This window comes from Solea senegalensis, linkage group LG8 (genome assembly GCF_019176455.1).
Source record: "Solea senegalensis isolate Sse05_10M linkage group LG8, IFAPA_SoseM_1, whole genome shotgun sequence".
NCBI classification, from domain to species: Eukaryota; Metazoa; Chordata; class Actinopteri; order Pleuronectiformes; family Soleidae; genus Solea; species Solea senegalensis.
Window position 1 is genome coordinate 3,573,316 of NC_058028.1, and position 13,871 is coordinate 3,587,186.

The following is a 13,871-nucleotide window of genomic DNA, read 5'->3' on the forward strand; positions in this document are numbered from 1 at the left end:
AACAATAATCAGTGAATAAAAACCCGTCGTGACTAAACCTGTCCAGTCCCTGTGTTTTATGATGACGTAAAGATTTACAGGAGTCAGCGATGAATCAGGGAATGGATTCAGGCTGATTTCACCTTTGATTTCACCTCTGATGACGCATACGATTAGCACTCTGATTGATCCACTGCTGTTAAATATAAACCAGGTCAATCTGTGTCAGCAGCAGCAGCTGCAGCAGTGAGGACGCAGCAGCGTGTGAGAGTGAATTTAATGCATTCACATTAAAATTAAAGCCTTTATTCTATCTATCTATCTATCTATCTATCTATCTATCTATCTATCTATCTACCTATCTATCTATCTATCTATCTATCTATCTATATTATTAATTGATAGCAGACTAAAATTACATTTACTTAGTTTTATGAGGCTGTTTTCTCTGCAGCCATTAACCTGTTTTTTCCAATTTTTCCAAGCAATTCAAAAATATTAGAATTGATTTAAAATATATTTTATAAAATATTATAAAATATACAATATAATCTATATTAATCTATATTATTTGAATGTGTAATTATAAAAACTACTACTAATGTGAATGTCAATATCAACGAGGCACCACCTGCAATACCTCCAAGAGCCACCAGTGGGCAGTGCAGTGACCCACACTTACAGCTTCTTTCAATAGTATAGGAAGGCTGTTGTGCATAGCTGTCGCCTGCATGTGTCGCTGTGACTCCAAACGTACTGTGATACCCATTATGGGCTAATGAATAAATACATTACAACATAATTCATTCAGTGACACAAATATTTAACAGTTAAGTAATTCCCCAAATTTATGACATAAAAATAAAAGTATAGAAGTGGTAAAAACATTAAAGTCTACAGTGATGTCATGAAAATATGAAAATTAGAAAATGATGTTTTGAATAAAATGTTTTGTAAGAAAAAAGAAGAGAACAGAACACATGTGTTATTATGAAGCAGTTTTTTTGGGGGCAGGCTGTGAAAGATGATCTCAGAACTGTGTGTGTGTGTGTGTGTGTGTGTGTCCCACAGAGAGAGAGGGGAGAGAAGGGCGCGTGGAAGGAAAAGTCCTGAGAACAGTCCACAGTCCACACAAGGAGCTTCTACTGCTGCTGCTGCTGTTTCTTCTGCCGCTGCAGGAGGAGAAGAAGAAGATGATGATGAAGATGATACTGTCGGCCTGTGTCTTCAGCTGGAGTCTGGTGATCCTCGCGTCGTCGGCGGAAATGTTCACATCACTGGTGAACATGCAGCAGCTGATCAGTGTGGAGCAGAAACTCGTCCACGACCTGAGCACATACTTGGACCACGAGCTGGACAGACTGGAGGACATCAGGCGGTGAGTGAGTGAAGATCATGAGGATGTTTTTGCCTGGGGAACAGTTTTCTGTGAACAGTCATGAGATCTTGAAGAGATGCGCTTCCATCGACACCTACACAAGTGTCTAACCCTCTCGTTCTTCTTCTTTATTTTATTTTAAGAAACTCAGTGTAATGTTCTTCCTCACAGCTTTCATGCCAAAGTGTCTGAGCTGCACACTGAACTTTACAAAGGTTCGGTCACAGCCACGTCCAACCCTCTGGTGGCCTTCACCCTCATCAAGCGGCTGCAGTCAGAGTGGCTGAACGTCGTCTACAGTAACGAAGCCTTGGAGCACTCACAAGGTTTGCGCTCAGAAACATCTGCTGCTGATAAATACACAACCCCCTTCTTCTTCTTCTTCTTCTTCTTCTCTGCTGTCAACACCCAACCTCACCCCAACTCACCTTTTGACCTCCTGCTGTCCAGCCCTCAGGTCCAGTTACGAGGAGGAAGACGCCGAACTTCCCAAACTGGAGGACCTGCAGGGGGCAGCGCAGGCACTGATGAGGCTTCAGGACGTCTATGCTCTCCGCGTCGCGAGCCTTGTAAAGGGTCATTTCCAAACAGTGACAAACGGAAAACCCACAGATATCTTCACTCCTGCAGTCTCTGTCCCGCTGTCTGGTGACGACTGCTTCCTGGTTGGAAAGGTAAACAAATCGATGCATGATATTGGATTTTTACGCTTTTCCCTGCATCCAACAAGCCTTAAGTCTCAAATAGACATCATACTTTTTATACTCAAGTCGCAGCAGATGTAGATACACATTTTCTTTATTGTGCAAAATGAATAAACATTAAACAATAATAGCCGTAGAGGGCGCTAGCATAAAATCAAGGAGGGAGCAGCTTATTTAGACTAATGTACTCATTAGTCATATCAGAGAATCCTGTCATGTTTGCTGATAATCTCAATATTTAAGTCACAATACGATATGATCACAATATTAGGATATTATCATGATATTAAGTCGTTACACAATATTATCACGATATTGAGTTACTTTATATTATCACGATATTTAAGTTACGATATATTGTCACGATATTTAAGTCACAATATCATCACGATATTAATATGTTATGTTAAGTCATTATACAATATTATCACAATATTAAGTTATGATATATTATCACGATATTTAAGTCACAATATCATCACAATATTACGATATTAATATGTTATGTTAATTATTATCACGTTATATTATCACAATATTAAGTTACGATATATTATCACGATATTACGATATTATCATAATGTTAAGTCATTATACAATATTATTAGGATTCATGATGCGATATTATCACGATATTTAAGTCACAATATCATCACGATATTACGATATTGATATGTTATGTTAAGTCATTATACAATATTATCACAATATTAAGTTACGATATATTATCCCGATATTTAAGTCACAATATCATCACAATATTACGATATTAATATGTTATGTTAAGTCATCATACAATATTATCATGATATTAAGTCATTACACAATATTATCACGATATTAAGTTACGATATATTATCCCGATATTTAAGTCACAATATCATCAAGATATTACGATATTAATATGTTATGTTGTCATTATACAACATTATCACAATATTAAGTTACAATATATTATCACGATATTACGATATTATCATAATGTTAAGTCATCATACAATATTATTAGGATTCATGATGCGATATTATCACGATATTTAAATCACAATACGATATGATCTTCACTTATGTGTCGGAATATGAAGCCATTTAACACAGTTTTTAACTAAAATCTTTAAATTATAATCCGATAGATTGATAGAGGAAATAGTGCCGAGTTGAATCTTGTATCATTATGAACTTAAACTGTTAATTGACCGCGTTTATCTTCAAGTATCTTGATCTTAATGTTAAATAATCTACTATTGCTCTCACTGTAGTGAAGTGAACAGTACTTAATCTCCCTCTGAGAGGAAGATAAAGTATCCCAGGATGGAAAAGTGCAGCACAGTAGCCTCATAATTGTGGTGAATCTCAAAGTTTGCAGCTCGAGTAAATGTACTTTCCTCTTTCCACAACTGTCAATGATTTCAATTATCTGAAACAAGAGACCGTTGTCTCTCCTGAAGTTCACTGTTGGAGTTAGTTTTCCCCTGGATCATGTTTTTTCTTTCTAAAGAAAAAATAAAATGCTGAATGAAAAATGACAAAATGTTGCCGTAAGAATTTCCCTTCCTTATTAACACCCACTGTCAGTCACTGTGTGGAGGGAATCCAAACATTCAGTCTGGGAAAAGTGGAATTCTTCCAGTTCTGTGCCTGGGAATCCATTTTCATGAGAAGAAGAATGTACAATTATACACGTATAAAAGACGGGAAAAATAAATAGATTCCACTGTTTATGTACAGTGGTGATGTGTATGGGCAGAGTGCATGTGTGTGTGTGTGTGGAAAAGACATTATCTCACACAGCAGATGTGGAGACGAGTGATTCAGAGTCTGACCCTGACTCAACGCTCTGTTCTGCTGCTGGGATTAGCACAGATTATGTGAAGTGCTCAGAGTTCCTGTGCTGTCAGTTAACATGCTGCCTGCACATGCTTTTTATTAGGCTTTAAAACGGCTCCTCAAAACCATCAGGGTGTGTGAGCGACCAACAACCTGCAGCTTGTCTGTTCCTCCAGGAGGAATTTTAAAGGGATAGTCGGGTTTTAAAATGCAAATCGGTCAAGACAGATATCACTATATCATTGCCTTGCAATATATTGATTATCAGAGGATTGTAATATCTGTGACGTCAGTTATTGGAGCTCTATCTCCCAGTGAAAGTGTTGTTTGCCACAGGTGGCCTATGAGGAGGAGGACTACTATCACTCGGTGCAGTGGCTGGAGGAGTCGGTGCAGCTCTTCAGAGGAACGGGAGGCGAGTGGAGTCCAGAGAACCAGGGAACACTAGAGGACGCTCTGGATCACCTGGCCTTCTCTCACTTTAAAGTATGACACGCTCATAATATGCACGTTGATGATTGATGATTGGATATGAACTGTCGTTTTTGTTGTTGTTTTCAGACAGGAAACGTCTCCAAAGCGCTGAGTCTGTCTCAAGAGTTACTGCACTACGGTAAAATCTTTTTAGACTCATTTTCCTTTGCACGTAATCATTTCTTTTGCTGCATAAAGATCCAAGAACAATTCTCCTGACTTTTGAGTGGTTGTTGAAACGACTGCAGAGGCATTTTTAGCGTCAGATTGATCATTTGTAGTTCACTTCATTTCCCACACACCAACGTACCAATACTGGCCACTTTATTAGGTACACCGGACATCTTGTTTTATTCTTTCAAAGGTGGAGCACTTAAAATGCAACTCATGATTCCCTTTCTGAAAAAAAAGTCACTTAAATAAGTTCTTTAACGTTACTAATAATAAAAAAATTATTGATTATTGTATGTATTTTACATTAAATTACATTTTATTTAATGTTATTGTGCCTCTTATTATTCATATTATTGAAAGATTGAAGCTTTAGATTTGTGAACTATGTTTGATGAACGTGTCTTAATTTGGTGGACACCTTGTGGTGCATGGATTATAAAAAAGTAAAATCAATAAAAGTATCCACTTCACCACCAGTGTTGTCATGACGACAGCTCTCGGGCACAGCGAAGTTGGAAGGTCATGTCCATAAAAGTCTTTAATTGTTGGTTGTTTACAAGTCTGCAGTGGTGGAAACATGTTCTCACTGTTCAAACATCTGTTTCACATCCTTCCTCACGTTTCATGAGTCAGCTTTGTTGAAAAAAAAAGCACCAAATGTTTTTTCTGTCACTACCCTGAGCAAATCTGCCTTAATCCCTTGTATAACGAGTGACATATTTAATTGCAGTTTATGTCCTATTACATACATTTGTATGGATTTTTAGAAAACGAATTAACTACTACTCCCATCTTAAGCTGTGTCGACACATTCTGTCCTTGAATTTGAGGGAATGGGTCCTGGAAAGTCCTTGAAATTGATGTCAAGGAGCCCTGTTAGTTTGCCTCCAGAAACACTCCGACCATGTCCCGTTCAAAAAAGTCACTTAAATCACCTTTTCGTCTTCACTCCGATCCCCAGTTAAACAGGTGTACCTAATAAAGTGACTTGCATAAAGTGCAGCTTTGGATTTACAAAGGAAAACACATTTTTGGTTGAGATCAGCTAAACATCCTTCAGTGTGACTCAACGTGCGTGTGTGTGTGTTTCCTCAGATCCGATGAACGAAAGAGTGTTGCGTAACGTCGAAAAGTACGAGAAGCTGCTGGTTGCTGCTAAACCGCGACGGAGCAGAGGGTTAAAGAGACCGACGTCCACTCATTTGAGGACAAGAGACACTTACGAGAGACTCTGCCAGACCCGAGGCTCTCAGGTATTCAACTGACCCGATTCTGGAGGGAAAAGTCTTGTTTCTGGAAGGAGACCAATGAAAGGGACCAGCAATGAATTAAATGAACAGTTAGTGTGATTTTAAATTGATAAACAACAAGTACTTTTGTAATTGTATTAATGGACTTCAGATTTTCTCCTTCCAACAGCCAATGCATTTTGAAAACCCCACACTTTTCTGCGACTACTTCACCAACGACGACCCGGCTCTGCTGCTGCTGCCGGCGAGACGCGAGGTGTTGAGCCTGCAGCCGTACGTGGTTCTGTACCACGACTTCATCACCGACGCAGAGGCCGAGGACGTCAAGACGCTCGCTCAGCCCGCAGTAACGCCGATTATTCTACGACACTGCACTTAGAGAGAAAGAGAGAGAGAGAGAGAGCCCTTTTTCCGTGTCTGCATACTCTGTCACATACTGTAGGTCCAGACTATTCAAATGGCGGCCCGTGGGCCACATGCGGCCCATTACCAACTTCACAGTGGCCGCAATTTGCACTTGCCATCACTCACGCCTCCTTCCCCTCCCCACTCGCTGATAACTCCCTGCCCTCTTTTTGTTGATTTTTAAAAATCAGGCATTGGGCGGAGTTAGCCTCAGACCAGGGGTTTAGTTCCTCTTTAAATCATTAATAATTGGCTTTTCATAGCCTTAGAATAATAAGCATTTTATATGAGCCAGTTGAAGCCTGAGATGTGTTAAATAACTACTTAATTAAATTTATATTTTACTTTATATTTCACGTAAAATAACTTTGTTATCGATGTGACCTGACCTGATTTCTCGATTTTTGTCCGTCCAGTCAGTTTTCAGGTCGCGTATCCATGTTCTTATTGTGCATTTATGTGCAGTTCGGAAATTAAAGGAAAATGTGCGACATAATCTTGGATTAAGAGAAAAGACATGTAGGGCTGAAGGATTCTCTTGCTGCACCTTTTCCATCTGGAAAAAAATCCTGGAAAGACCCTATAGGGAAGAAGAAGAGTTGGTCCACCTCCAAACATTTAGCTTGGCTTAAAGGAATGAAGGGATACATTACAAAGAAAACTGGACTGAGTGTCTCACTGTGCCCCTGAGCGGAGTTCCTCTGATAAATACTCCGCTATCCACTATCTTAACGTCGTCTAAAAATGAAACTTTACTGAAAGCTGCAGTGCTGCAGAGTCCTCATGGTTTGCTGACTCATTTACTCACTCACTCAAAGTTAATACTTGGTGGATTAAATCAACCCCTACCCTATAGTTTCTTTGAGGGTTTTTTTTCCCAATGACTTTTCCGTCCTGCGCTCACATGGAAACCCCTTCACTTATTTCATCATGATGTCAGCTCGTGGTTTGATTAAAAGCAGACCCGGGGAATGTTGTTAGTTTGAACCACAGGTTTCGTTCATGTATCGATCCTCTGAACAATGGAGAGCTGGTTTGAGGTGGATTTTTTTTATTAAAAGCTCATGTGTGAGATTGACATTTTTTTCAGTCTCTCAAAGAGCTGGGTTAAAAAAACAGCCCCCAGCATTTGTGATACCCAGGATAAGGAATCCAAACAAGCAATCAAGGAGAAATAAAAACTCCAAAAACAGGAATGACATAAAATAAAAAATGGCATGTTTTATGTTTCTGATATCCAAATCACACGCTCAGTTTTAAGGCAGAACAATTTTGCTCCAAAACATCTGGACGTTCCTAAATTGCTTTTGACAAACTATACGCACTGATGAAATGTAAAAATCCTGGCATGTTTGGGTTATTTTCTCTCAATGCTGCTCAACATTTTTTTATTTACTTGTCAAACACAAGATTCTCTCTTTTCTGTCTTCTGCTAACTAGTTGAGAAGGTCTGTGGTGGCGGCTGGAGAGAAGCAAGCGACAGTGGCGTATCGCATCAGCAAGAGGTGCGCACTATTTATTTCATTCACAAGAATGGCCCGTAAACGACCACTATCTTGAAGAGTTATGTCTCATTTGCAGTGCATGGCTGAAGAATACAGCTCATCCCGTCGTCGGGAAGCTGGACCAGCGGATCTCGATGCTCACAGGTCTGAACGTGCAGCATCCGTACAGCGAGTATCTCCAAGTGGTCAATTATGGGATCGGCGGCCATTACGAACCTCACTTTGACCACGCTACTGTGAGTTCACTGTTAAACAACTTCCAAAACTCTGCATGAATGAATGAATGACTTGCATTAGCACTTTAACCACAATTACTATATTTAACCACAAATTTGTGCAGGTAGCTATTGTTAACTTTCAGATTATTAGGAGTGGCAGGGGCTTTGCGGTCATTTTTGCGGGCTTTTGAAACTTTGCATGGAGGTCGGGTCTGGCGAAAATGCGATATTGGCATAGTTCCTGGACCGGCGTGTTGCTCAAGGGCTCTATAGCGCCCCCCTTAGGTGAAAACAGAGGCAAAATTGAGTGCCACAGACCAAATTTCCTGAAACTTGGTGGGAAAATGTTATAGACCAGGGGTAGGCATAAACACTGGCACGCTGGCACCTCAGTGTTCCTCACTTTATGTGTGTCCCGACTTCATGGGTTTGAGTGACAGCTCCCGCCGTGGCAGATACAGGCTTTAAAGGTGACATAGAATGCTTGTTAGTTATGGAGGTCTACTTACATATTTTAACTTGTTTTCATGGTTAAAAACCTCCTAATCGCTGCAAACGAGCCGATCAAAATATCTCCTCACTGACGCTCTCGTCAGCCCCGCTGTTTCAGACCAAAACCACACCCCTAGAATGTGGACTGTGTTGTGATTGGCCAGCCAACGAGAGCTTTCCCACTGTCCTGTGATTGGCCAGGTACCTGGAAGTGACGTAATAGATAGGCCAGCTCTCAGATACACAGCTCCCCCTCTGGCAAGGTGGATGCTCTGCATCTCAGCAGCTACAACGAGAGTAGTTCTTCTTCTTCTTCTGCGGTTGAATGTACGCAACCGGATGTGCCCGGACTAGTGCCCGCACCAGGAGGCGCTACAGTGGTGAGAGGAGTGGTGAGGATTTTTGATGACGACATCAAATTAAGGAAGTGCCGATCCGCTTCGCAGAGCCCAGGAAAACAATACAACACTATTTTCTCAGCAGTGGCTGAACTGTTTGTTCTGAAACTTTAGGGTTTCATAAACGAGGTAATGACGCAGATACACACACAAACGCAGCGTTAATTGGAGCTTCCGGTCCATGTGGCCTTTAAGACAAGGTAATGCCGTCTCAGGTTTGGTTTGGCCTAACTTCCCAGACAGAGCAATATGTTTATTAAACGCAGTGTTTTTTTAAGATGTTTTTTCTTAAATTTTTTATTATTAAGCTTGAGCAGCTACAGCACTGAGATGTGCTCTATGAATGGAATACAATTCCAGGTATATTGGAAATGTTTTAATTTAACTTTGTGTTATTATGGATAATGGCACACTAGATGAGAAGAAAGTGGAATTTCCATGTCACAATGGTTGCTGACCCCTGTTATAGACCAAGACGAACAATAAAGTCCACTGTAACCATGGCCTCAACTCAACAGGAAGTCGGCCTTTTTGAATTTTGGCAATTGATAATGGAAGGTTTTGCGGATTCAAAAGTGAGGTCAGAGAACTGCTGCACTCCCCGACTTGCGTGGGGAAGCAAGGGCCCTATCATGACTGCGTGCAGTCCTAGTTTATATCTGTATCCTCTGTTTTTTTCTTCATATTCATACATTTTGCATCTTAAGTCTTTTTTTACATTACATGATGTGTAACTGCTGCTTTCTGTCCACAGTCTCCTTCCAGTCCTGTGTTCAATTTGAAGGCTGGGAATCGAGTGGCGACCTTTATGATATATGTGAGTGGAGTCTGACTCTGACCGTCGGCTGACCTGGTATGAACCACACAGTAGCCACAGGTTCTTGGGCAGGTTCCTGTTGGCTGATCTGAGGTCTAAATTAAAAGTAAAGACGTCAAACGTTTGCCACGAATGCTGCAAGACGTTGGAACAGTCTGCTTGAGAACATCTGACTACATCTATTCTCCATTTGTATACATGTTGTGTCACACACTCAGAGAATGCAAAAACCTACGCCATGGCTGCACACTTTCCCACGCAACAGAATAGAATAGATCTTTATTATGGAGTTATTATGAATAAATAAGGACAAACTGCTTATCTTTGGCAGATCTATGGTAAGCAGCTGATAATACACTCCCCAATCTAATCCATATCACCACCACAACCTTATCATTTACTTCTTCTACGTAAAATATGTGTCTGGTTATCTTTCGGCCCCTGCCGAAATAAGAGCCCTAATAAGAGGAAAACGCAAACAGAAAAGCTATTTGTGAGGCTTTGAAAGTGCCTGAGTAGAGAATATTCACAATAAAAGTGAAACATAACAGACAGCACTGAAGGAATGTCCTTTTTTTTCCCCCACAGCTCAGCTCTGTCGAGGCAGGTGGATCCACTGCCTTCATCTACGCCAACTTTAGCGCTCCTGTCGTCGAGGTAAGCAAAACGTCTCCGTGTCAACTTCAAGCTCTCTCTCGTGTGTCCCCCCCCCTTGGCCTCAGGCTTGGTTGTCATCACCACACTCACATTTTCTGGTGCAGGTCCAAACATGCCAGACGTTTGGATCGTTGCGACATCCGCCACAAGGTTTCTCTCTCTTTCTCTGCGGTCGTCGAGCCTCAGTGGAGGTTGAGGCTCCTTGCAGATGATTAATGAGCCACAGTGGGAAGTTCACTGTGTCATTCCTGGAGTTTAACCCTTCGCCTTTCATCTCACTATCTGGCTGTTTAAACTGAAACGAAACGACGAAGATATCCTGAAAAGTGTGCAAAATAAACTTGTCCACATAAAAATAGGGGGATGACGAAATTGTACGTAACGCGGACCTTGTGGGCGCGTAGAAAATGTACGTAATGTACCGGCACCTGAAAGGTTTATGTTTTTCTCCACTGGATGTACAAAAACCCTCTTTCTTTACCTACTTAGTGTTATTACCATCTTACATACACATGACAAAATGTGTAATGATGTTAAATTTTTAGTATTCGCCAAATCCATAACATCTAATAATCTTTTTACTGTTTTTCCCATTAAAAGAGATCGGGATTTGTAGACAATGTAGACAGATTAGTGGGTAGATTCTTACCAAACTCTAATGGGAACATACTTGGGGAATCACCTACCCATCATATGCAGAAAAAAAATTCTGATGAATTTGTCAAAAACAGCTGACAGAAAGGATATAAACACACATACACCGACGAATATATAACCTATGTGGGGTTTTTTTTCACAGAAAGCTGCCATCTTCTGGTGGAACCTTCACAGAAATGGTCAGGGTGACTTTGACACGCTGCACGCCGGCTGTCCTGTGCTGATTGGAGACAAGTGGGGTATGAGTCTGGTGACAAGTTAGATCTCTTGTGCAAAAATAGTCTTTTTACTTGTCTTAATAAGAAGGAGCTTGACCGTCTGTCCAAAATTCTGCAGCTGGACTTCTAACTCACAACGACAGAAGAGCACATATTTCCCATTATTTTAAAATCCCGTCACTGGTTACCAGTTCATTTTAGAATGCATTTTAAAGTCCTTGGTACTCAGATTCCTTCATATGTTGCTGATCTGCTGCACCTCTACTCCCCAAGACTTAATCCCAGGTCTGAGGCGACTCGTGGTTCCCCAAACAAAGTACAAAACTACTTCCTACTAGTAGCACTTAGACTTTGGAATGCTTTACCGCTCACATGGCTCTGCCTAACTTGTGTGCACTTGTTCAAAAGCAGCTGAAAACCTCACTTTTCAAACAAGCATTTAGTTGAACAAGGGTTTTAAATGATTGTGAAATGATTTTATAAATATAATACATTTGTAATATTACAGGAATAAAGTAATATTGCAAGAATAAAGTCGTAATATTAAAAAAAGTCGGAGTATTGCGAGAATAAATTCATAATATTGTGAGAATAAACTCGTAATATTAAAAAGGTTGCAGTATTATGAGAATAAAGTCTTAATATTGCGAGAATAAAGTCTTAATATTAAAAAAGTCGTAATATTATGAGAACAAAGTCATAATATTACGAGAACAAAGGCATAATATTATGACTTTGTTCTCGTAGTAATACTTTGTTCTCATAATATTATGACGTTAACCTCATAATATTATAACTTCATTCTCGTAGAAACTACTGAAAAATGTACAGAACATTGAACATATTTGTCTTTGTCTTTATGTTCCAGTGGCAAACAAATGGATCCACGAGCATGGTCAGGAGTTCCACCGTCGCTGTAGCCTGAACCCTGAAGAGTGAGAGGAGTGGAGCATCTGTTTTTCGGGTCCCTTGGGGCAAAATGAGTGCAGGAGCCAGCCTCTGAAATGAGAGGCACACTCGCAGGCAGCCAAAAAAAGTGAACACGCAGTCAGGGCGGGGAGGTGAGAATAGAGGGGGGAGGCTGCTGCATCTGGAGCCTGGAGCTCGCAGCGAACACGCCGAGGGGTGGGGCAGAAGTTGGCAAACGGCCCCCAGAGGCCAAATACTGTTCCTGCAGATGGAAAGAGGCCTCTGCTGCTGCACACTGTGACGCTTTCAGTTTACTGTGTCAGGTTGTTCTTAACGTCCTGCTTTTTTAAAAACTGACATCTTACGCAGCTGCAGCTGTTTTTTTTCTTTTTTTAAATTCATTTGTAAATCCAGTCACCTCTTGGCTGAAAAACGCCTGTGTCGGGTCATCTGCGACCACAGGACGGCCGTTCACGCCAGAGTTATGAGTCAGTTGCTGTCAACATTTGAGGGATTCCTAGGATTTTTTTTTTATTTGTCACGTGTACTGAGAGAGACACACGAGGAACACACCCTGTCTTGTTATTGTGCAAAACATAATCAGATATGTCATATAAAGATATAAAAAATCATGTCTAATTAAATGTATAACACGTACATTCAATAACACTGGAGTTAGCCAGTGTTTACCTCACAAAAACATTATTGTGAGTGAATGATTAAATATTAGTTCACTAAATTACTAGTTACAATGAAGAAATTATTAATTAACCATTAGCTAATTGTAAGCTAATGGTTAAATAATGATTATGATTAATCAATTATTAAGTAACGTTAATAGAATCAGTTTACAGATTACTTACCATTAACTAATGATTAATTGGCCATAAAATTCTCAATGATTAGTTTTTATTAGTTAACCATTACACAATAATAGTAGTTTATTAGTTATTGACTAGTGACTGTTAAATAATGATAGCTAACCATAAAACAGTAATAGTAAATAATTACTGAACATTAGTTCCATTAACTAATGACTAATTTATCCACTAAAGAATGACGGTAAATATTAGTTCATGATTATTAAAATAAGTTAAGATCAGTTGTCATTCAGTAAATAATCATGTCATAATTAGTTACAATTAACTAATGACTAATTACCCACTAAATAAGGATGGTAAATAATTAGTTTCCCATGCCCGGTTATTTAAGTATGAATGGGACATGACAGGGAACATGTGTGAGGAGGCCAAAATAGTTAGTCAATGAAATAGTTTATAATGAATGATTTATGTTATTGAATAATTAGTCCATGATTAGTTATTTTGACACTGAGCGAACACTGTGTTTTCATCGTGTGTCTATGAATCTCACCATCACGCGGGACAAATGAATCACACATGTCTTCCTTTTCGACTGAGCTCAAGAGTTTCATCAGCTCGACCAGTGACTGTGAACGATGTCTGTTCCACATTACGTGTCTGAACTCCCACACACCACTAATGCTGTTCTGAATGCCACGCAAATAATCTCCAAATATCTGTGTCTGAGTGAGTCCTAGCTCAGACAGCAGGCCTTCTCTGTATGTGACTTCTCTTGTGGCCAGCTGCTGTTTTTAACGCCACAAGTTTTCATTTTTACTGCTCACACAGACGGAAATGCTCCACAAACGCACAAAAACACAGAAAATATGAGCATATTTACATGATGTTCTCTCCAAAAACGGGATTTACTGTGATTCCTGCTTATAGTGTATGTCTTTAATAAATGTGATCATCATATCATAGAAAGAACAGTGCTTCCCTCTGC

At 40.0% G+C, this 13,871-nt stretch overlaps 1 protein-coding gene across 2 annotated transcripts; it reads left to right on the plus strand.

Moving 5' to 3' along the window:
* The first annotated feature begins 1,147 nt into the window (after window positions 1-1,147).
* p4ha3 (prolyl 4-hydroxylase, alpha polypeptide III) lies at window positions 1,148-13,855 on the plus strand. 2 transcript variants are annotated; one of them, XM_044031366.1, is made up of 13 exons: window positions 1,148-1,357; window positions 1,529-1,683; window positions 1,808-2,031; window positions 4,225-4,374; window positions 4,450-4,501; window positions 5,632-5,789; window positions 5,956-6,132; window positions 7,632-7,696; window positions 7,773-7,932; window positions 9,559-9,621; window positions 10,210-10,278; window positions 11,078-11,174; window positions 12,022-13,855. In XM_044031366.1, exons 1-13 carry the CDS (start codon window positions 1,173-1,175, stop codon window positions 12,090-12,092), a joined length of 1,626 nt encoding a protein of 541 aa, XP_043887301.1. In that variant the 5' UTR covers window positions 1,148-1,172; the 3' UTR covers window positions 12,093-13,855. The 2 variants fall into 2 exon arrangements, with proteins under 2 accessions (XP_043887301.1, XP_043887302.1); XM_044031367.1 differs by lacking the exons at window positions 11,078-11,174; window positions 12,022-13,855 and having other exon boundaries at window positions 9,559-9,657; window positions 10,210-10,273.
* Window positions 13,856-13,871: the final 16 nt, after the last annotated feature.

What these genes read in the sequence shown, in the direction of transcription:
- p4ha3 (XM_044031366.1), top strand. Translation starts at nt 1,173, where the DNA reads ATGATGATGAAGATGATACTGTCGGCCTGTGTCTTCAGCTGGAGTCTG. An exon ending in AGACTGGAGGACATCAGGCG is followed by an intron (nt 1,358 to 1,528) that starts GTGAGTGAGTGA and finishes TCTTCCTCACAG; the next exon opens with CTTTCATGCCAAAGTGTCTG. An exon ending in TGGCCTTCTCTCACTTTAAA is followed by an intron (nt 4,375 to 4,449) that starts GTATGACACGCT and finishes TGTTGTTTTCAG; the next exon opens with ACAGGAAACGTCTCCAAAGC.